Source organism: Danio rerio, chromosome 17 (assembly GCF_049306965.1).
Source record: "Danio rerio strain Tuebingen ecotype United States chromosome 17, GRCz12tu, whole genome shotgun sequence".
In the NCBI taxonomy this organism is placed as follows: Eukaryota; Metazoa; Chordata; class Actinopteri; order Cypriniformes; family Danionidae; genus Danio; species Danio rerio.
The window spans coordinates 39,413,904-39,438,187 of NC_133192.1; the positions used below are offsets into that span (position 1 = coordinate 39,413,904).

Below are 24,284 nucleotides of genomic sequence, written 5' to 3' on the forward strand. Positions count from 1 at the left end.
GTCACGCAAACACCGCCCACAGAACGTCCCCGAATCAAACGTCACACAACCCGCCCACTTCAGATAAAGCACACCATAGAATCATCACGAAACGAAACCATTAAAATGAAGACAACCGAAACAAACAAATGACACGTTACTGTACAGCAGTACATGAAATGTCTATACGCACAGACCTGTGTATTTCCATTCATTACATTTGTTTACTCGCTGACCAACTGGCATTGTGCATGGAGTGCTCTCGCCGAACGCAGGGACCCATCACAGAGAGCGCACACATCCATAATATAAAGCCACCGAAATTCTCCTTTATAACTCGATATTGCATGTATTTTATAACATCCTCGTTTTGATATTAGTCGTGTTAAGTGTTTCAGCATAAGAGCGAGTAGCCTTATAAAATATAGCCATATTTGTTGCGTTCGGCAGCTATTCACTAAAGCTCTTCATTTAAAGTTTCATTTATAAATTTAACCACGTCATATAAAAACATAAACAGTTGTTTGAGGATATAGAACCCATTTTGTGTTTGGACTTCCCCTGATGCGTTTAAAGCAGCGAGCGCTGCGCAGGACTGGGTGACAGAAAAAAAGGTATAGGCTAGATTCTGCTTTCACTCACCCAAATATTGCTCTGTTTGCCCGATTTGATTAATATCATCATATCCAAATACTTTATAAATAATATTTCAAACCTTCTCCGGTGTTAATTGTTTTTATAAAATATCGAAAATCTTTTTTTTTTTTCAGATAGGTCTTTGTAAAATCAAAGTTAGGCTATATATGTGGCTTTAAAACGGTTCGATTTATGTATTGTATATAGGCTACCTACATATAGCTAGCTTTTGTTTATTTTATATTGGTTTATTTATTTAATATGATTTTATATTTATCCGATATTTGTAATTCTTTAAATTATATTTCATTAAAGCTATTTTATCAAGATATGACACTATATTGTTTAAAGTCTACGAAAGTGGGCACGTATTTTGTTAAGTTGTATGTCCTTCTGTTGTATTTATATTGTGTATTATCTCCAAAATAAATAAAGAAAAAAGCCGCTCGCGGCATAACAGAGCTGAAGGAGCGCTTTAGCCCGGTCTCAAACACACATACAGGCATCTAAACGCGCACAAACAAACATTTTAAACTTGACAAAAACTCTCGAAAACCTTTACTGTCTGCTGTGTCTTTAATATGGTGTAAAGATTATTTTGCGTTATTGAAACATAAAGGAGGACGCAGCAAAAAACGTCACTATAAATTAAAACTACTTTATTATTTTATGCAGCAGCCTTACATTTAAAAGGGAAACATAAGGGTGATTATATGCAAAAAGACCCCAGACTATAAGGCTAGATGTTTTCTTTCCCTTATTTCTTTATTTGTTTGGCGCATGTACTCATGTGCGATCAGAAAACTGCCCGCCTCTCCTTTCACTAGTGATATATTGCGGCTGTAAACACAAAAAATGTATGCCAGACATTGGAAAAAGGAAATTCTTAGTCACTAAAATTTTTTGACCAGGTATTCGAGCGCCATCAAGTGTCAGATGTAAAAATATGTTGTGGGACTACTATATAGGAGTTTTTACTATGGATTATAGATAGCAAAATTAAATTTTTTTACTTTTTTTTTATTTTTTTTTTTAAACATGACCGTAAAACACAAACATCATTATGAATGTATTAAAATATATATTTGTTTGTTGTAAAAAAAAGATTAATAATGCCAAAACATACAAACATTCTTAAATTTGTACTTCTCCAGACTTGTATGTGCATCCATTTTGCTACTGTAGATGGTGTATTCAGGAAATTTCTGTACCCCTTGGTTTCAAGTGTGGTTCGAGTGTGGAAATACCAGTTTCAAGGGCTATCTTGAGAATTGGGACACCCCTACCCCTTCACGTAAACTTGCATAATGAGGGGTAGTAGTAAGGGCTAAGGGGTAGAATTGAGATTGGGCCATAGTATACGCATATTATACAATCTGGCACCGTTTGCCAAGATGCCACACAGAAATTCAGCAGCTTATCATTATTACATAACCCTTAGTCTGAATTATTAATTCAGTAATTGAACTTATTCAATTTAGCTTTTTCAATGCTGACACAATCTAAACATCTTCAGTTTATTATATCTAAATACATGTCTTTGATTACACAGAGCCATTATATGGATGATGCTATTGTAGTGCAGTTCTCTCTCACTCTCATTATATTGTGACTAGAATGTTCTTCAAATATCCCCTTGAAAAAAGTGAAGAAAATCATTCAGGTTTTCAGTTTTGCAGCATGACAAGCTTGCTTTAGATTTGTTTTTCATTTTTCTGAATTGTCCGCTTGGCAAAACCTTCATCTAAATGACTGGAACAAAATTGCTACAGCTTTTCTTCTTATGGTGTTTACACTCCCAGGTCATGTCTAACATCACAGCGTGCCCTCGGGCTGCGTTCCTCATCTTCTCTCCATCACCTCTCAGATCACCCAGGAAGTGCAGAGGTGTTTAGGTCATGCTTATGGTTTGATCCTCAATTTGCATATTGAGGCTTCCACGGCAGCCGATTGGTCTGGCGGCTGTTGCTGTGACAACTCTCTTTCCGTTTTGCAGACGGCGAATGGGAACGTGGAGGCCAAAGTGGTGTGTTTCTACCGCCGCAGAGACATTTCCGCAACACTCATCGCCCTCGCTGACAAACATGCACGTGAGTAGCTGTCAGAGACCACTTTGAACACAATGCTTATCGCTGCCAATGACTGAATACCCATTTGAATGTACTTTTGGAACACTTCAAAAATTGGTTTTGACCATAATTTGCTAGGCATATGTTTGTTTGAATGCTAGATTGAGCATGTATTGAATTAAAGCAGATTGAAATGGTAACGGATTGTTTTAAGCATTCAGACAAACATCGTTTTTAGTAAAATGGATATCTGAATTGTCAATATCAACATCAATTCATTGCGTATTTAAGTAACTGTTGATCAGCTGTGGTTATGTTAACACTTATGGTTTCGTAGTCTAAAACAAAAAGAAATACGATACTTTTAGGCTGCATTTACACTGCATGGTTCAACTGACCCAATTCCCTTTTTTATTTCTCCTATGTGGAACACATGGGATATGGCCCATGTATGTGTAAGCTGGAAAACAATTTCCATGGATTCAATTAATTAAAATCAGATTCAGGCCTTGTTAATATGTGGAAATGTATCCAATATGAATCGGATCTGTGCTCTCACGTCTGCAGTGTGAGCAGGTATATCAGATTTTCACCTGATAGAGTCCCAAACCTTAAGTCTTACACGCTCACCGGCCACTTTATTAGGTACACCGGTCCAACTGCTCGTTAACGCACATTTCTAATTAGCCAATCACATGGCAGCAACTTAATGCATTTAAGCATGTAGACATGATCAAGACGGTTGCTGCAGTTCACACTGAGCATCAGAATGGCGTAGAAAGGTGGTTGAAGAGACTTTCAAATGTGGCATGGTTGTTCGTGCCAGATGGACTGGTCTGAGTATTTCAGAAACTTCTGATCTGTTGGGATTTTCACGCACAACCATCTTTAGGGTTTACAGAGAATGGTCTGAGAAAGAAAAAAAATATCCAATTAGTGGCAGTTCTGTGGGCATAAATGCCTTGTTGATGTCAGAGGAGAATGGCCAGACATTTTGCTGATAGTAAGGATAGTAACTCAAATAACCACTCGTTACAACTGAGGTATGCACAACACATCGAATCTTGAACCACACCGAACCACACATCGAACCACACCGCGTGCTACTCTTGACAGCTAAGAACAGGCAACAGGCTACAATTCACACAGGCTCACCAAAATTGGACAATAGAAGATTGAAAGAACATTGCTTGATTTGATGAGTCTCGATTTCTGCTGCAACATTCGGATGGTAAGTTCAGAACTTAGTTTCGACAACATGAAAGCATGGATCCATCCTGCCTTGTATCAACGGTTCAGGCTGCTGGTGGTGTAATGGTGTTGGGGATATTTACTTGGCACACTTTGGGCTCATTAGTACCAATTGAGCATCGTGTCAACACCACAGCCTACCTGAGTACTGTTGCTGATCATGTCCATCCCTTTATGACCACAGTGTACCAATATTCTGATGGCTACTTCCAGCAGGATAACGCACAATGTAATAAAGCGTGAATCATCTCTGACTGGTTTCTTGAACATGACAATGAGTTCACTGTTGTCAAAAGGCCTCCACAGCCACCAGATCCCAATCCAATAGAGCACCTTTGGGAAGTGGTGGAACGTGAAATTCCCATCATGAATGTGCAGCTGACAAATCTGCAGCAACATGATGCTATCATGCCAATATGGACCAAAAATCTCTAAGGAATATTTCTAGTACCTTGTTGAATCTACGCCACAAAGGACTAACGCAGTTCGGAAGTGTCCGGTGAGTGTATACTAGGACAAAAAAAGCTTTTATACTGTCATGTTGCACAAGTATTTAAGGATGCTAATGAGAGAGCACAACATCTGCCATGTAAACAATATGAATTAATATAAATCTATTGCATACAAGAGTAAAATCACGCTATGGACATGACATTAAAATCCCTACTGGTTTAAAAAAAGCCTCACTTAAAATAATATTGACAAAGCATAACCTTTCTGTCATAAACTATAGCTAAACAAGTTGTTAAAAAGAAAATAAAAAAAAAATGAAACCCTAATCTTTTTTTCCCCCTGCTCTTTCGGCCCTTTGCCTTGTGCAGTATAAATGCAGACAATTGGATGCACGTCAGGTTGTCAAAAAAATTAGATACAGTCACGAAATCGGAATTGACCATCAAGATCTGCAGTGTAAATGCAGCCTTAATCTGTAAGTCCTGCATTTTGAGGCAAGCTTTTTCAGCTGTTTTTAATGAGAGCGATATGTATTTTGTAAACATTGATGTTTTTTTTTTCCCCCATCTGTGAAATCAGGTAATTGTAATGTGGATATTTCATCTCAACATTAAAATATTTTGCACAACTACAAAACATGTTTCACTTTTGTCATTTTTAAGACCAAAACTAAACTTTCTAACAGAATCTAATTGGTCTTATTTAGGCCTGTCACAATAATCAACATATGTACTTTTTAGTAGTTTACTTTATTATATTTGACAACTGAAAATAGATCTGGTAGCAGGTATCGCAGACACTTTTTTGCTAACATTTATTATTATTTATTCATTTAGGATATACGTTTTCACATTCTGATTCCTAATTATGCCTAATAATGCCTAATTATTAAATTGTGAAAATCACTGTAATTAAATGAAATTTTCTTAAGAATAAAATGTTATGTGTTCTTTGGAGGAGTGTACATTTGGACATTATATAATGAGTGGTCTTAAAATGACAATAATAGCAATATATTTTGGTGCGACATATCGTACAAGAAAAAATAGATACCATGACAGGCCTAGTCTTCAAACATATATTTTATATCTAAACATACCATAAATACTGTGCACTGTGCAAAATGTGCTTATTGTATGTGCGTGATTTATAAGTTTAGAATCCATTTAGATTGTCAAGAGACAAAACGGTAACAGGAATTCCTCAGGTTCACAAACAAACGAAGATCTGTTGAGTGATGCTTCTCTGACACCTTTACCATCCGAAAAATCACACTTCTGCTTTCTGCTCCCTTTTATGGGCATGTGTTGTCCTGATTATGGTTCGTTTAAATCTCTTTGTAGTTGCGTGAGAATTTTATTTGAACTGTGCACTATCATTTGTTTGAAATTGGACATAGACCCATCTTTTTCAGTGGTTTCAGCAGAGCAATAGTGCAATCGTTTTTAATCAAACCAACCCTGCCATACGTGAACACACTACCCTATATAATTGGTAGAAGTCTGACATGAGAAGTCTGTATATTTTCCATTTTTAGTTCATGCTGACTCTAAACTCATTGTTTTTTATTTACTTTACTTACTTTAATGTACTTTATGCACATGATTCTTTTTATGTAGTGTTGATGTGGCTGTTATGCGAACATAAAATGTCTCTGAAGTTTAAAAAGATTTATATTGTTTGTTATTGAAAGTATAAAGTTTAAAGATCAGTGTGCACAATAAATGGAGGTACTGTTTTTCAAAAGAAGGAAACATTTCTAGACTGCCTGAAACAAGTTGTCAGTAATTGTAGTCTTACGTTCCGCACAAACCTGTGTGTGTTTGTATAATAAACTGTGACAATGTCAGCCTATGGTGTTAACTGGTTTGCTATTGAACACTATGCCTGTAGCTGAGGCCTGGACATTTTAGGTTTGTGTTGTCAACATGTCTAGAGGACACTGTTTTCTTTGGTGCAAAGCAAATCCCACCTGCAAAAATGAGGATGTGGGCTTGAATATATGAAAAAATTACTGCTTTGTTGGTACAAGCACTGGGGAAAGCTATGGTTGTAAAATGTAGACATGAGAATTGGTGTTTCCTTTCCAAACTGTGTTGTAAATAGTGAAACAATCACAGTAGACTTGGACCAATCAAAAATTTGTAAGCTCTGAGGTAGAAGTTTAGAGAGAATCAATTTCTGAGTGAATGAGCCTAGGCATTATACATATCATATGTTTATTAAATATGGCATATTATACATAAATAATTTAGATATATATCTTGTGCAAGAGGTTTGGCTAGAGGACAAATGGTCATGGCCTACTGGGTTCTCTGAAGTTTGTTCCTCACCATTGTCACCCCTGGCTTGCTTGGTTTGCGACTTGCATAGCTGCGCATCAATGGATTTGCTCTACTGTGTTTGGACTTTCAGCAGTGAAAATGAAACCACACTGAACTAAACTGAACTTCAACTCTGAAAACTGGACTCACACAGTTTCTTTTTACTAGAACTTTGAGGTTAAGCTGCTTTGACACCATCTATATTTAAATATTACACATATATAATTGACATATTTTAATAAATAGTTTATTTTGAGGTTAATATAAGGTTCCTATTCATATTGTGGTCACTTCAAAGTGCCGTGAATAAATATTTTTATTTAAACTTTGAGTAAATTTACAAGAATATTTAAATTGTTGTAAATATTTGAAAACTTAATAGGACATTTATTTCAGACAATGTTTCCTTATGTAAACATGACTTCTGTGATTATTTAAAGGGCTTTTGGTTTAACTCTGTGCAGCCAGTAAGTGAATTATTTATTCATTTTTTGGCTTAGTCCCTTTATTAATCAGGGGTCGCCACAGTGGAATGAATAGGCAGTAGGGCTGTGCTATTAATCGAAATTGAATCGCAATCGTGATTTGAAACATTGTGATTAGCTAATTGCAAGAGGCTGTGATATGAAATATATATTATTTAACTTCCCCCGCTCTGAGCAAATGCATGACTGCCGTCTGTGTGACAGTCCTGCTAGCCAATTGAGTGAGCACACTTTCGTTCTGCTCAATCAGAATTGCGCAACTTAACTATGCTGACCGCCAACAATAAAACAAACAGGAAAGCGTGAACGAGTGAGATGATGGCATTTGCTGCTTTAGAAGCATTAAAAGACTAATTGATATTAAACAAAAACAGCACATCAGTAATATGGGAATATCTTGGTTTCAAAGTCACAGACACCAAACAAAACCACCATTTGTAAGAGCTGTCGTATAATTGTTGCCACAGCATGACGAAATACAACAACCAGCACCTAAAAAAGCAAAACAGGCATCTAAATGAGGAGTGCCTTGCAAAAAAGCAGGGGTGTAGAATTAGCGTGGATGGAGGGTTCGCGGAGGGGGACCAACTATTGAAATGTCCCCATCAATAATTTAATTCACTTAATAAAATTGCGCTGTCAATAATAACCTAGACATGCAGAAAAGCTTAAATCTTGTCTCTCCTTGAGTCGCACCGCCTCAAAACACATATGAACACTGTAATTGGCTGAGCCTTTCCCTGCTGTCATGTGAGAGGCTGTAACTGTGTTCAGATGTAGCAGCGCCAAAACAGCGCAGGGGAATTTCCCAGTAAATTTAAATAAAGTTTAATGAAAACTACAAAATCTTTATTTAATCTTGGGTGATCTTAATTTCTTGGTTAAAATTTAAAATACACTTTATAACTATAATATGGCTATTTCTCATGGTTGATTTGAACAGAATAACATTTACCAATGGCACTATATTGTAAAGAGTTACCTACTGTATTTTACTTTATCATCTTTGTGAAGTTGAATTTGTATAAAAATTATTTTGTATTGGTTATACCTGTTAAAGAAATCTTTTTTTTGTGCAGCTTGGTTCAATATCACAATATTACTGTACCTCATGATTAAAGCTTCAGCAAGAAAATGTAATATCGTGATAAGCCTAATGTAAACATTTTGTAGGAGACCAAAAAAAAAAAGGCATAGTAGCTGCACTTATAGCATTTTGATGAATAATTAACTAAAAACAAATCAAATCTACCTACACAAATGCAACCTCCATCACATCAAATGCATTCTTGGCCAAGGGTTTTAAATGTATTAAGCAGCAAATTTTCTTTCAGGAACCTTTGCATTGTGTGTGGATCTGATGTTTCCTAGACAGCTGTCTTTCAAGTTTGTTTGCAGCCCACAATGGCCACCCACAGCCAGCTCACCAGACCTGAAATGTAGAAATTTAGAGACATTCGCCTGGTATCTGTTAACATAACTAGAATGAAGCTAATCTCAAATGATTGTCCACAATATTTTCAAGTAATTCTGTAGAATTAATGTTACATATTCAGCTTTATTTCAAATAGAAGCATGTGTTTGCTTGAAACATTTTCATTCAGCACATTTAAATGTTGCCTTTTTTCATATTTTTTCATGTTTAAATGAGGTAAAACAATAATATTTGGGAAATAATGAAGATGGAGCTTGATTGATCCATAGTTCAGACAGGCTATATAATCTTGATTAATTTTGCTACTTCTAATTAAAGGTGCAGTAGGTGATTGTCTTCAGAAACATTTTTGTTGTGCTGGTTGAAAGTCTCTTCACATTCCAATAGTAATGATTAAAGTAAATATGTGTATATGTGTCCCACACTGCTAAAAACACTATTAGGACACCTATATTTCACTAAAACGTGTAAATTGGTTGTTTTTGCGTTATTTCAAGCAAATTCGTACTTCCGGTTTGAAACAAATTTTTTAAGCTGCATCACGGCTATGACATAATAGCGTTGTTTTCCAGCGTGCAGACTGGGCGTCTGTGCCAGAGTGTGTCTTATTACGTCTTACAGTGTGCTGCATTAATGCATGAGTAAGGCTTGGTTCAAACCAATCAGCGCGCTCTATTGTGCAACTTCATTAATATTCATTACTGTCATAGTGTTTACACAACATAGACGCCACGTTGTGTTGGCAAAACAAGCTTGAAGTGTTGCTTTTATAGTTTGCTGCCATTAAGTTTTGTTTTCATTTTCTCTCTGTGAGAGCGCAGCTGGCGTCACGTGTGAATTAACAGTGTACGCGACGCTCGACAACAATAACTTACGTGTCTAAGGAGGATTATTGTTTACCTGAGAGCTGTTCTCATCTGCAAACGCTGAGATCCGGATTCGCTTGTAGTCTCCTCTAAATAAAGACACAGTTCTAGTTGCTGGTGATTGTCCTGTCTCTACACATTTGGTAAGTGAGCGACCAGTGCTCTTTGTTTATTCAGTTTGTTCGTATCGAACAAACTATTGCACAGAGTGTAAACATGTTAGCACTACAACCAAACTTTAACCTCGTGTAGGATTTTTACCGCATTTTGTGACCGGAATAACACACACGACTTTCTCACGCTACCTGTCGTGTGCATCTAAGTTTCCGGGAAATGCTGAGTTTTTTTTTCTCTCATTTGCTGTGCGGTATCAAACATTGCATGAAAAATACACGCTTACAGCAGTTCCTCGAATCAAATATGTCGTTTGTCGCGAGGGACATGAATGAATTCTCTGAATGAAAGAGCCAAACTGCAGTTAAAGTCCACCATTTAATAATTTGGCAAATAATTCGACTACAGATGTCGATGTAAACACAGTCGCGTGCCCAAATAGACACTCCCACACCGTGCCTCTTTTATTCCTTCGACTCTCCCCCCTAAACAGAGCTGGCTTTTTCCAAAGTAGAGGTGTGAAAACACCCTGCTGAAACGAGGGGGTTTCATGGCCCTTTAAATGTATTCATATGTATTTTTATATTTTGCATAAGGCATAAAACTAAAAAAAATGTTTATCCAATTAAATAGAGTCGGGCCGACATCTCTCATAATTCAGATAAGTAGTCCAATCTGTCTGTCAGCAAATGCAGATTTGAACAACTGAGCAGCCGTTTGTGCTGCGCGTTCACGAGAGAGAGAGAGAGAGAGAGAGAGAGCAAGAGAGCACACGCACACACGATCGGTAAAAACCTGCTCAATCAAAATTTTTTAAAAACCTGAATCAATATTGGAGTTACTTTTGCACGCGGGAGAAAGGACGACACAATGGCTGAAGGATTTATCTTAGACAGGTAATGTTCTGTTTTAAAACAGTTTTAGCTTCACGCAAAGCTGATTTAACAATTGATGTTGTTGTTACAAATGGATTATAACTTCACAGAAGTGTTGTTCAGCCACTAAAATCTTTTGATGAAAGAGTAATAAGACTATTTTCAGTTTCATAAGGGACCTTCTACAGCAGGGGTGTCAAACTCAGTTCCTGGAGGGCCGCAGCCCTGCACAGTTTAGTTCCAACCCTGCTCAACACACTTACCTGTAGGTTTCAAACCAGCCTGATAGACACAATTTGTTTGATCAGGTGTGTTTAATTAGGGTTGGAACTAAACTGTGCCAAGCTGCGGCCCTCCAGGAATTGAGTTTGACACCTGTGTTCTACAGCATCGATAATGTAGATTTTAGTTAGTTTCACAACAAAACACAAGAAAATACGGCTATCCCGCCTAGTCTCTCCCTTTATTGTTTAAGATGCAACTCTAAATATTCTCTCTGAAATAGCATGTCAGTTTGGCTTGCACGCCGCCGGAATAGCACTAGTCGCTTTTAACACATGAGAGAGAGAGGATTCTTTTGCTGTGCTGCTGTTTCAGGAGGCGTGGCTCTAGACAGCAGGGGAGGGACTGTGAGTCAGAGATTTATGCTAAGCTGTTAGCATTGAGGAAGATCACCTACTGCACCTTTAAATGAACAAAAATAAGATATTATGAAGAATGCTGGTTGCTGGCACACAGCATTCAGTCTATAGTAGGGTAGTCAATGGTTACAACTACTTGCATTTTTCAAAATATCTTCTTTCGTATCCAACAGAAGAGGCTCGAATAGGTTTTGAACAGGTGAAGAGCGAGTAAAAGATGACAGAATTTTTTTTTGTAAACCGTCCCTTTAAAATTTATTTTTATTAGTTTTTTTGGAATAAAGTTAATTATTTCGTGGTATTATATTAATTTTGGACTGTTTTTTTAATGTTAATTAAAAATTTATGTGTTTTTGTAGTTGTAGAAAATACATTTTATTCAAATCAAACGCTTAAATGCTAATACAAATGTTTAACTGATCTCTATTAATTAACAGAATATTCATTAGGTTCAGTTAAAAAAAAATCTTTGTTAGGCACGTTATCATGTGTAGTTAGAAGGAGGATTCGTGTATGTGTGTGTGTGGGAAAGAGGGTAGGTTTGCTTCTCTAAATCTGCTCATTATCATCTGACACCATCAAAAGTGCTGACTGTGCACGAGTCTTCAATTCGGTCTCGTCCTAATTTGATTTTTAAACACATTTGGTGCCATTTCCTCATTCAGATTCATTAAGCAGAACAATTTTAAAGCTTTTGTTTTTGGCTCAGTGTCTCTGGTGTAATGGAAGAGTGCACCTAAAATTTAAAATCATTCAATTTAAAGTCATTTGCAAACCTTCAGACTTGTTAGCTGCATGAAACAGATAAGGAGGTATTTTGTCAAATGTTTCAGCTGCTCATATAATGAAGGATAAGTAGATGACTGGTGCTCCAGACAGCATAAATGTACTCTCTACAACATGAGAAGTCATTCTCGCATATCACAACTCAATGGTTAGTAAATGATGGACTGATTTGGATTTTTGAGTGAACTATTCCTTTAATGACTTGATAAATTATTAAGGTTAAGGTTTAGAATCAATTTAGTGTAAATCAATAGCAATAAGAAGCAGGAATGATTCATTCATTCATATTTACATAAAAAGAACCAAAAAGATGAATTAATGTATGCTTCATAATACTGTATGAATTGGTTTCAGAGCTGCTGCGATGTATGAGAAAGAGCAGCAAAAACATTCTTCAAAATATCTTCTTTTATGCTCCATGGATTTAATGATTAGGAAAAACTTGAGACTTACTTAATGAGACAATTTTGATTTTCAGTGAACTAATCCCTACATTTCATCCAGCTTTTTGCCAGAAACTATATCAAGATTTCAGCGTCGTCCATCATTGAGCTGATTGACAGCACTAAAGTTGCGAGTCTTTTAAAAAGTGATTCTTTTCCTGCTGTGAGGAGAACCTTCCAAAATGGCTGCAGTAGAGATTTATTAGCAGAAGGGGCATCAGAGGAGTTTGTCAGAACGAGGGTTAGACATGCTGCTTATGCGTATTAAAGAGATTTCGGATTCGGTTCGCGACACACAAGTCTGAATCTGGAGAGCGCGAAGCTTATTTGTTCGTGTGGACCACACAGATGCAGCGAAGAGGAACTGTATGTGTGTGTGTGTGTGTTATGGAGTTCTCCTCGATGCCCACAGCCTCTCCGTGGACCTTCAGACATTTGCAATATGTGAAAAATGCATGGCAGGAATGGCCGCTCACCGCATGGGTGTGGGCTGCATCCTGTCTGTGCCTTTGGAAAAGGGGAAGGGAGTTGGAGAATGAGTGGAAGAGCGAAAGGAAAAAGAAAAGTGAGGGAGAGTGAGGTAAAAGCATTGAGCGGGACGACAGAAGTTAAGGGTTTGGTCTCGTGTGTCTTCATGAAAGAGCTCGCAGCAGCAGCGCGGCCCATTGTGCATTATTAGTGCTGCTCGCGAACAACCCTTTTACTGCTGGACATAGTTTGAGGATTGTGTGTTCAAACAGATGACCATATGCAGACAAGGAATAGGAAAGAATTCTTTCTTCTGTTCAGTTTAGTTCTGTTCTTTATTTATATTGAATTATTTTATTTAATTAATTAATTGATTTTTTTTATTTAGTTCATTTTTCTTTCCTATTTTATTAAATTAATTAATTGATTTTTTTATTTAGTTTATTCTTCCTTCCTTCCTTCTTTCTTTATTTCTTTATTTCTTTCTTTCCCTCCTTCAATTTTTCTTTCTGCTTTCCTTTTAGTTTTGTTTGTAAAATTGTATTAAGTACATTTATGCACCGGTCTTATAGTTTATTATTTTTCCTTTCTTGCTTTCTTCCCTCCCTCCCTCCTTTTTTCTTTCTGCTTTCTTTTGTTTTGTTTTTAAAATTGTATTAAGTAAATTTTTTCGCTGGTGTTATATCATGATCTTACAATCTTTTTTACACTTCTTTCCTTTCCTTCCTTCCTTCCTTCCTTCCTTCCTTACTTCCTTCCTTCCTTCCTTCCTTTCTTTCTTTCTTTCTTTTTTTCTTTTTTTCTTTCTTTCTTTCTTTCTTTCCTTCCTTCCTTCCTTGCTTCCTTCCTTCCTTGCTTCCTTCCTTTCTTGCTTCCTTCCTTCCTTCCTTCCTTCCTTCCTTCTTTTCGGCTTTCTTTCTACTGTATGTTCACACCAAAAGCGGGGGAGCGTCAAAATAGCTGGAAGTCATTTATTTTCAATAGGAGCAGGTGGCAATAAGCAGTGAGGAGCGGCGCATCTTGTCTTCACCTGTGTGGGCATCAGGGAGAGTTGAAATCAAGTCAACTTTATAGTAATGAGCAATGACGCGGTTTGGCGGCAAGCAGAATGCAGAAGTCCACTACTTAAGCTTTGGTTCTGACCACACTTGTTCCCAAGGGTTTGATCATAGGGGGTTTATTATCGCCGGATTTCCAATTATTTATGTTTTCTTACTGGGATGTTCAAAAAAAGTTACCAGCGAGTTACTGATGCGCAATAATGTTGTATTCTTTTACTTTAAAAAAGCAAGAATCTCAAGCTCACTATAAGGAGTGTACAAAACAGTATTGTTGCTTTAGAATATTTGAGACCAATATTTCCATTTTGGATAAGTGGAGCAATGCCACACCACACGCAACAACTAGATCTTCCATTGTTAAATGAATTTGATAAAAAGTGTGCAGCATTTTTATGCTAGAAAGCATGTTTTTATGTTGGAGTGTAGCTGATTTGCTGATATGCTGCAATGGCTCCTTTAAATACAAGATCAGTGTATTGAATTTTGATGCTCTTGCTGCCAGAGCTGTAAAGGCAGGCAACATTGTCGTCAGGCTTGTGTGAACGCAGAGTTAGTTCTATCTTTTAAATTGTATTAAGTACATATATTCACTAATCTAATATTGTATATATTTTTCTTACCCTTCCTTCCTTCCTTGCTTCCTTTCTTTTTCTTGCTTGCTTGGTTCCTTCCGTTCTTTTCTCTTTCTTTTTTTCCTTCTTTCTTTCTTTCTTTCTTTCTTTCTTTCTTTCTTTCTTTCTTTCTTTCTTTCTTTCTTTCTTTCTTTCTTTCTTTCTATCATTCTTTCTTTCTATCATTCTTTCTTCCTTCCTTCCTTCCTTCCTTCCTTTCTTCCTTCTTATTAATAAATTCATTCTCTTCCTTATGTATATTTCTTAATTTATTATATATATATATTTTTATTCAATACTAAATTAGTTCTAAACTTCTTAATATTTTATCTATTCATTGTCATTTTTAATTATCCATTCTTTTTATTTATTTATCATTTTTGCTGTAATTTATATATTATTTATTTGCTTGTGTTTGTCCTTTCCTTGCTTTCCATTTGACTTTTGTTCTTTTTAAATGATTATTTTCTTTATTTTTCTATTCATTAAATCAGTTAAGTACAGATCTCCTTTTTCTCCAGGAAGTAAAGAAATCTTGTATAAAGTGTCTAGTGCACTTTGACCCTTTGCTTCTAACCTAAAAGAGCGTGTGTGATGTGCGCTTGAGTTCTCCAGCGTGTGCGGGTGCTGTGACTCACAGATGAAGTATTTTTCTGTCTATGATGCCTGGCTCCTCCTCGCCGGGCCCCGAGAGCATGAGGCAGCGATGAGGCGCCATGAGACCTGGCCCCGCTGTGAACTACTCCCTGGAATCACCTCACTCGTCGGCCTCAGTCACTTCACTTGTTTTCGCTTTCTGCTCGACCTCTGCTGTGCCGATCGCTACGGCTTTGAGTCGCAGCCTTCAGATTGAGCTGTGTTTGTGTGTTTTACATTTCTTCCTGAACTGTAAGGGCAAAATAAACAAGCAGCGGTCGGAAAAAAAGCACCGGAATTTAGCTCTGCATCCTCTCATGTCCTTATCAACAAAAAGGTTGTGCCTGGTGTGGGTTTTATGTGAACACATGGGACATAAAAGACGAAAGTGTGCGTATTTGAGGTTTTAAAGTGTGGTTTTGGCGGCAGTAGCTTTTATATCTGGTGTCTGTGAATGTGAGAGGTGAATGAATGAAAATACCTCTGACCTCCAGATTTGGCTGGGATCAGTATAGGCTTACACTATTTAGGGAGGTGAATTAAAAGGATTTGATTCTGTTTCTGTAAGTGTTTTTTTTTATATATATATATATTTAAAAAATAGGTTTTATTTATTGGAACTTTTTTGTGCTTTATTCATATATCTACCTTGTTAGTTACCAATTGTTTGTAGAATAAATCGTTATTCTTTTTGGTGTAGACTCAACAAGGTTCGGGTTAGGGCTAGGGGGAAATATTCTTAAAAGATTTATTTTTCCTCTCTGCTTTTCTTTTAGTTTTTTTTTTTAAAAATTTGTATTAAGTACATTATTACATTTACATTGATCTTATAGTTTCTTTCTTTCAGATCTATTTTTAAAATATTGAGTAATATTCATCGATCTTATTCTTATCTTTTTGTTAGTTTGTTTCTTCCTTTATTCCTTCTTTTTTTCCTTTCTGCTTTCCTTTTAGTTCTATTTTTAAAATTATTTTGTACTTTAAATTTACTTTGTTCATTACAAATCATTAGTAGAATAAATCATTGTTTTATTTGGCATAGACTTGATAAGGTTCAGGTTAGGACTAGGATAAAGGGGAAACATTCCTTTTTTTCTGTAGTGACCTGATTGATTCTTACCATTTGCTGCAGATTTTTTTGCTGCACATACATTATGTGTATCATCCACTCCATCACATTTCAAACTTGCTCTATTAGATTGAGACCTAGAGACCTAGTGTGGTGACCATTTAAGTATGGTGAACTCATTGGTGCTGTTTATACCTGCTCACTTCATATCGGTGAGGACTTGAGCTCCAGTTGCGCAGTACAAACCTCCTGGGTCTTTTTTAATGTCTTGTACATGACACAGAGTCCGACCTATTGTGTTTTTATTAAAAACATATATACATTTGATCGCTCAAACCACTTCAGGGGGTGGTCTGGGATGCATCCCAGAGGAAACTGGTCAGTTCTAAAAAGATCTGGTTGTTAAAATTGATTTAAATGTATTAATATAAAATTTTCTCCATAAAATAAAAAATAAATACACTTGAGAGAGTGTGTTATGGGCTGTATGACATAGGCAGTTATACTGTAACAGAGCTAATGCAACACTACAAAACGCCACAGATGACAATTGTTTGGATGTTTTCTTGTTTTATTGAATTATTTTCATTTCATTCTATTTTTGACCAGTGAGTAATTAGTTAATTATTAATAACATAAACTAGCAGTTTGTTAGGTAAATACTGTCTGGCTGAGTTAGACCCTATTCTGAAGTTAGATCTAATTTAGTTTCTCCAAAAGGCTTCCTGTGATTAAAATCGTTTTCCGTTACTGCCAAATCTCAACAGCTTTCACACCTGACTTACCTGGCCAGGCAATCTTTTCCCAATCTTCTGTTGTCCAATTTTGGTAAGAGGATATAAACGGTTGATTGTCTAGGGTGTGCTCTTCTTCTGTTGCTGTTGCTCATTTGCTTCAAGGTTAAATCACGTATTGTGTTCAGAGATGCTCTTTAACATACCTGGAGTTGCAGTTGTTTTTTATCAGCTCAACCAGTCTGCTCATTTCTTCTCTGAACCAGGCGTTTTCACACACACAACTGTGACTTACAGATTTTTATTTCTATTTTGAACCACTGTAAATTCAAGATTTCAGCCTGCCTGGCGTCAACTTGCAATTCCATCAACAAAATCATCTAAATAGTCTTTCTTTCCTATTCTTATGCTTTGTTTGAACTTCAGTTGATCATCTTGACCACGTCTACAGCACTTGCCTAAATACAATGTTATTCATTGAGCAGATGAACAAGTTTACCTTAAAAAAACAACATGCGAGTGTATATTTTAATGTGTTTCTTTGCCGCAGGAAGGATAACTCGTTTGAAAAGTATTAAAATAGAATTTTATTTTGCGCCGTTTCAACTTTCTCCCACACCAAATTCCCCTCAGACTGCAAATTCACATCTCTTGTTAAAATGCAGTTTGCTTTAGTGCTAGTGGATTCAGTAGTGCTGCAGTGCCACTGTAGTTCAATAGTTGTGCAGGAAACACTGTCAAAGTCTTTTAACACAACATTCTGTCTTCATCAGTGCAAGGATCCAGACACTAAATAACTATTAACTAAAGCTAATGACAAGAAAATCTAGAATTAAAACAAATACATAAGCAGAACTGTATAAGAAGTTTCTCCAAACCCTAACTCTTTTCATTTGTGCTTTTATAGATGAGCAGCCGACAAATCTGCAGCAACTGCTTGATGCTATCATGTCAACATGGACCAAAATCTCTGAGAAATATTTCCAGTACCTTGTTGAATCTATGCCATGAAGGATTAAGGCAGTTCTGAAGGCAAAAGGGGGTCCAAAACAGTAGTAATAAGGTGTAGCTAATAAAGTGTGCATCGCGATATCGATGCTGAAACTATATGAAGAGTTCAGATGCAAAATGTTTTTTTTTTTTTTTTTTTTTTTTTTACAATAAGCATTTTATCTCAACCTCTTATGTTTATCTTGAGTTTATTCATGTCAAAGCCAATGAAAATAATGTATTGTAATGTATGTAATCAGGGCTTTACATTAACACCCGTCAACCCGCCAAATGCGGGTAGATTTCAGCTTTGGCGGGTTAGACAGACACCTCCACTAGCCACTTTGGCTGGTTGAAAATCATTTTTAATTTGGAGTTTTCCTAAAAGCAGGGTTCGACAACATAAGGATGACCCAACATGCGTGCAAATGTGATCTTAGAATCGAGAAGTAAAATAATTGTGATCACGGAAACAGAAGTAAGGCAAATGAATACCGAATGAGAGGATGATGATCGCTCGCGCTAACAGCTGACGTGATGCGCGCAACTGCTTAAAACGCGTGCGCGCTCCCGACAACCGTGACAAGCAACCGTGTCTGGAACAGGTTCTGGAAACGCAACCGTCATCGGTTCTCTTTCAAATAAACTAGACAAATAGTGATGAACATGCACCCACAGTCCTGCTGCTTTTAAGAGCTCAAAATGTGTCTTTTTGTAAGCAGCACCGGTTGCTTTCACTTTAAACAGATTATTAAATGGCTTAAAGTACCGTGAGCACGTGATCATTCTTTCATTATCACACACGGTATGTTTCATTTACTTACGGTTTTATTTGCTTTTATTTTTGTTAAAATGGTTTAATTATAATTTTTTTTACAACGTTGCTTTAATGGGAGATGAACTGTCCATTTATGTGCAGTCAACTGGTGATCTGAGAGTTCTTTAGCCACGACAGATTACTGTGCATATTTTTGATACATGACAATAGTTTTTTTTTTTAAAGTCAGTTGCTTTTCTTTCTTTTTTAAGAAATGTTTTGTTAAATAAAATGTATATACAGCTATATTTTGCTTGTTTTGACAATCAAAATTTGTGGCTAAGAAATAATTATTGTTTAGTGTGGTTATAGAGATAAATTTGGTACATTACATTACGTTAATTTTGAGCTCTAAAAAAAGTAATGTGAAATAAAAACTAATTATATAACAATATAACACTATGAAACAATGAACCATTTGCTCATGCTCAGTGATTAAACTCATACTGACACACAAAAAGTGAAATGAATGAGGACGCATGTGGACAACACAAAATTGAAATCAAGTAATTTTAGCATGTCAACGTCAAATTTATGCATATAAAATATATTTTCCCAACAACAAAATTGTAGCTAGTCAAAATGCAAAGTGGCTAGTAACATTGGAAAACTACTAGCCACAGTGGCCGGTGATTAAAAACAGTAATGTATGTAATGTTATAATGTAATCTATTACCATACAATCAAAATTACTGAACCTAGACATAAGAGCCTGAAAGAAATGCTCATTTTAGAAGTAAATTTCAGATGACATTTAGAGGTTTTTATATCTGAACTCTTTATATATTGGGCAGGCCTAGTTGGCACATAACTACAGAGAGATTTTGTATCAAATTTTGTATTATTTAGTTATAAATTAAGTGGTTTAATGCATTTTTGTGATTATCAAGATATATTTCACAGCCACAGTTTTAACCTAGACAATCAAGAGCTGCCAATTAAGCCAAAAACAGCCATAGCTACGCTTTAAATCATCGTGACCAAAAAGTGTTTTGTGATTCGCAACCCTCACCACCCTTCACCCCTCGGCTCTCCTCCACCTGGTAAGGCGATTCATTCATCAATAATTGATAATTGGTTAAGACGGGTGAAATGGAGAGGTAATTTGTTGAGTACAGGCAGGGTGCAGGGCCAGATGATTGGCTTCTTTCGCTCTTTTTCTCCCCCCTCAGAACTACACTTGGAGTTTACCGAGTTCAGCTTCTTCTCTTCTCTCCGGCTCTCAAGGACGCGGCAGGCTGCTCGTAGCCACAGGGCTCTTCCTCTCTTACCCTCTCTCTCTCTTTTTTTCTCGTCATCTTATCCCATTCACTCTCTTTGTTTCAGTCTCTATCCCCCGCTCCATGTGCATCCCAGCAGGGGTTGTCGATACTCCGTGCGCAGCTGTAACACAACGGTTACTGATGTGCAGCACTAGTAAAGTGACCATTCACTCGTGTTCAGCGTAGTTTCACATTGCAAGATAGCATGTGAACCGGATAGCATGTGAGCAGCGGCATTTGTGTACGCTCAATGCCAGAGGAGGGAATACATATTGATTTCAGACAAACATCATTCTTTTTTTTCTCCCCCCCCATTGGAAATCCCTAGATTCTTTTTGTTCTGCTGCCTTTTCCCTGCATCTCTGTGTTTCTCCATCTGTCTCTATCTCTCTCTCTCTCTCTTGCTAATGAAACTCCAAATGAATTGGAGCACGCTCGATGGTTTCTCTCCCTCCCTTTCTGACTCTCTCCCACTTATCATTCTCCGCCGCACTCTGCCTCCATACAGCACATATATGTGGGGTTTGTCAAGAGAGACGTTTGCTTGCTTTCTCTGTACCTCCCTGGTAATCCTTTTGAGAGAAGGGTGATAATGTGTTTGCGTAAACTAAATTAAAAGAAGTGGTCCATGCTGTCGTGCTCTCTTTTTGTCGTTCGCGCTCATTTTCATGTTTGCGCACAGTACGTTTGATCAGGCGCTGTTAAAAAAGGTGTAGTTTTAGCACTTGGGTGAATAGCCATCACAAACTCATATGCACTTCACTTTGAACTTTGAAGTCTTGCGAAGATGGATTGATACAGTGATCAGAGTCTTTATAGGGCTTTTTGAAATGTTGTAGAATTACAGTCTGCAGATATGTATTCAGGTCGACTAATATACACAATGTCACTTTAAGCTGATGTTAAAAAGAAATTAATTAGTGAGCATGTGTTATACACGCATATATAGATGCATATCGATGAAAAACTTCAAAATTCATTTCTTTCATCGCCATTTTAAAGGCAATTTTCTGGAAATGAGATTTTTCTTCTGCACTGAGGCATGAATCACTTCTACAGCAGCTCTTACGTACACCAAACTACACCGTTTCATTCAAATCTGTATTCTGAAGGTTTTTTCTTGGGGATATATTCATACATATTTTGTGGATAATGTAAAACCTATTATTCTACTTAGAATTGTGAGCAGTTTTTGATTGCTTGCAGTATTTTTTTTTTAAATATGGAGTGATTAAAATGTAAAACAGCAATAATTTAATTAAAAAGATACATTGAAAATAAAATGTAAATTTATTATGAATTTACTTAACTGCTGGCCATTCAAGATGTAGGTTACTGTTTTTCTTTAAAAACTAAACTAATACAATGCACTGAACCGCTACCAGCAAGTTCGGAAGTTAGAAAGACTACAGATACATTCAAAACAAAAATGAATACTGTGGCTCCTTATGAAACATTGAGATTTTATTAAGTGAAATTCTAAGTCTTCAAAAAAAGTGAACATTATTTACCAGATTATTGCATCTAAACTAAAAAAGAACAGTTTCCACAGACCAATCAAATGGTTTTTCTTTAAAAGAGCTCAGGAGCATGCATCAGTTCGCTTGTAAATACATTATATTGCCAAAAGTTTTGAGGCAAGAGTTTTAATAACATCCTAATCTGTAGGGTTTAATATGGAGTCGACCCACCCTTTACAGCTAAATCGGCTTCAACTGTACTGGGAAAGCTTTCCACAAGGTTTAGTAGTGTGCTTATGGGAATTTTTGACCATTTGTGAGGACATTTGTAAGGTCAGGTACTAATGTTGGATGAGAAGGCCAGACTCGTAGTCTCTGCTCTAATTTAATGAAAGGTGTTCATTCAGGTTGAGGTCAGGACTCTGTGCAGGCTGGTCAAGTTTCTACACACCTCGATCATCCATGTCTTTATGAACCTTGCTTTGTGCACCTGTGTTCAGTCATGTTGGAACAGGAACATCACCAAACATTGTCCAAAATGTCTTGGTATGCTTAAGCATTAAGAATTAATTTCACTGAAATTAAGGGGCCAATCCCAAACCTGTTAAACAACACCACACTTTAATAATAATAACAATAATAATAATAATAATAATAGTAATAGTAATAGTAGTAGTAATAATAATAGTAATAATAATAATAATAATCAAAGTTTTACACTTTGCAGTCTGGAAAGCGCTGTTCTCCCTGCAACTGCCAAATCCAGGCTCGTCCTTCCAGTTGCGGGATTCCAGTGAACACATCCCCACTGCTGTAGAGTCCGGTGGTGGCCTGCTTTACACTTCTGCATCCCACACTTTGCCTTGCACTTGGTGATGAAAGGCTTGGATGGGCGCTGCTCAGCCATGAATACTCTTTCCATGATGCTCTCTGTGCACTGTTATTTAGTAATCTGAAGGCCACATTAAGTTTGGACGTCTGTAGCTGTTGACTCTGCAGAAAGTTGGCAGATTCTGCACACTGTACGCCTCAGCATGCACTGACCAATCTCTGTGGTTTTACATGGCCTACAACTTAATGGCTGAGTTGCTGTGGTTCCAGTTTGATCCAGTTTGTTATAATAGCACTAACAGATGACGATGGAGTGTTTAGTGATGAGGAAGTTTATCTAGTGGACTTACTGCACAGGTTGAAACTTATCATGTTACCACTCTTAGGGCCCTATCATACACCCGGCGCAGTGTGTTGCAAGGCGTGGCGCAATGTTCTTTTGGTAGTTTCAGCTTGGCGCAAGAGTCATTTTGAAGCGTTGCGCTACGCTGTTTAAATAGCAAATGCATTAGCGCTCATTTGTGCGCCCATAGGCGTTCTGGTCTAAAAAGAAAGGCGTTCTGAGGCGGACCGCTGGCGCGTTGCTATTTTGAGGAACTATAATAGATTTTTCATTAGACCAAAACTAACCCGGTCTAAACTCCAGCGCAGAGTTGCGCCTCACTTACACACTGCTTAATACGCAAGAGGGCAATAGGCAAATATCTTTACATATGAAAAAATGTAAATATTAAGGATATATATAGGATATAATAAGAATAGATATAGGATATAAATATAAAGGATTAAAATATTACAAAACATATTATTTTCTAGCCTACATAAATATGAAAAATCACTGCTTTTATGTCTTCTTCATCTCGGGAGGCTTTTTCAGTTCATTCATAACAATTTGCTTTTGTATAATGTTATTATTATTAGCAGTATTATTTATTATATCTATATGTATATTTGTTTTATTAAAAACAAGCTTAGATTTGCCCACCTGTCAGGTTTTAGACCATATGGGGCACAGCATGTGTTTTAGGATATAAGACTCTAATTGGTTTATTCTCAAAACACACCTATAACTCATTAAGAAAATAAACTCAACCCTTTTAAACCATGCGCCATGGCGCAAAGCAGGTTTTCCCGTCCTTAAATTAGCAAAAACGCGTCCTGACATGCCCTGAAAGCGTTTGCGCCCTGCGTTTTGCGCTCTGCGCATGGACCGTCAAAAAAGAGCCTGTAAACTCACTGAGCTTCTAAGAGTGACCCATTCTTATACATGTGCTTGCAGAAGCAGTCTGATGTTGATACCTGAATTCAAGGATTTGGATGGCGATATCCCCAAACTTTTTCGAAATGTTGGTAGCCATTGATTAGAAAATACGAATCACCAGGGACTATGGTTTTAGCCACAAATCTTCTTTAATGTTCTACTGTAAAAATATACATATACTGTACAGTTGAAGTAAGAATTATTAGTGCCCCTTTGATTTTTATCTTCTTTTTTAAAATCTTCACAAATGATGTTTAACAGAGCAAGGAAATTTTCACAGTATGTCTGATTATATTTTTTCTTCAGGAAAAAGTCCTATTTGTTTTATTTCGGCTAGAATAAAAGCAGTTTTTCATTATTAAAAGCAATTTTAGTGACAATTATTAGTCCCTTTAAGCTATATTTTTTCCTGATAGTCTACAGAACAAACCATCGTTATACAATAACTTGCCTAACTATTATGTTTAGAAATGTGTTGATGTGTTCTCTCTATTAAACAGAAATTGGGGAATAAACAGGGTTGCTAATAATTCAGGAATGAATTCTGACTTTAACTGTATATATTTAGATACTCTTTGTGTGAACTGTCCCGTTAAGTACCGACTTGGCTCTAAAAGCTCTGGTTCTTTAGACAACTCTAGCAGTTATTCCAAGAAATCAACAGCAGTTTCACATCTTTGATATTATTTTTAGGTGTATTAATAGGTTATCCTGAAAAAATATTTTC

At 36.7% G+C, this 24,284-nt stretch overlaps 1 protein-coding gene across 2 annotated transcripts in view; it reads left to right on the top strand.

Moving 5' to 3' along the window:
• The window catches only part of mta1 (metastasis associated 1), a 107,874-nt gene that overhangs the window by 35,687 nt on the left and 47,903 nt on the right, over window positions 1–24,284 (top strand). For both annotated transcript variants that reach the window (XM_005158860.5, XM_001333237.8), the window contains exon 3: window positions 2,612–2,705. In XM_005158860.5, the coding sequence (XP_005158917.1) occupies window positions 2,612–2,705 (94 nt within the window). The remainder of the gene's footprint in view (window positions 1–2,611; window positions 2,706–24,284) is intronic.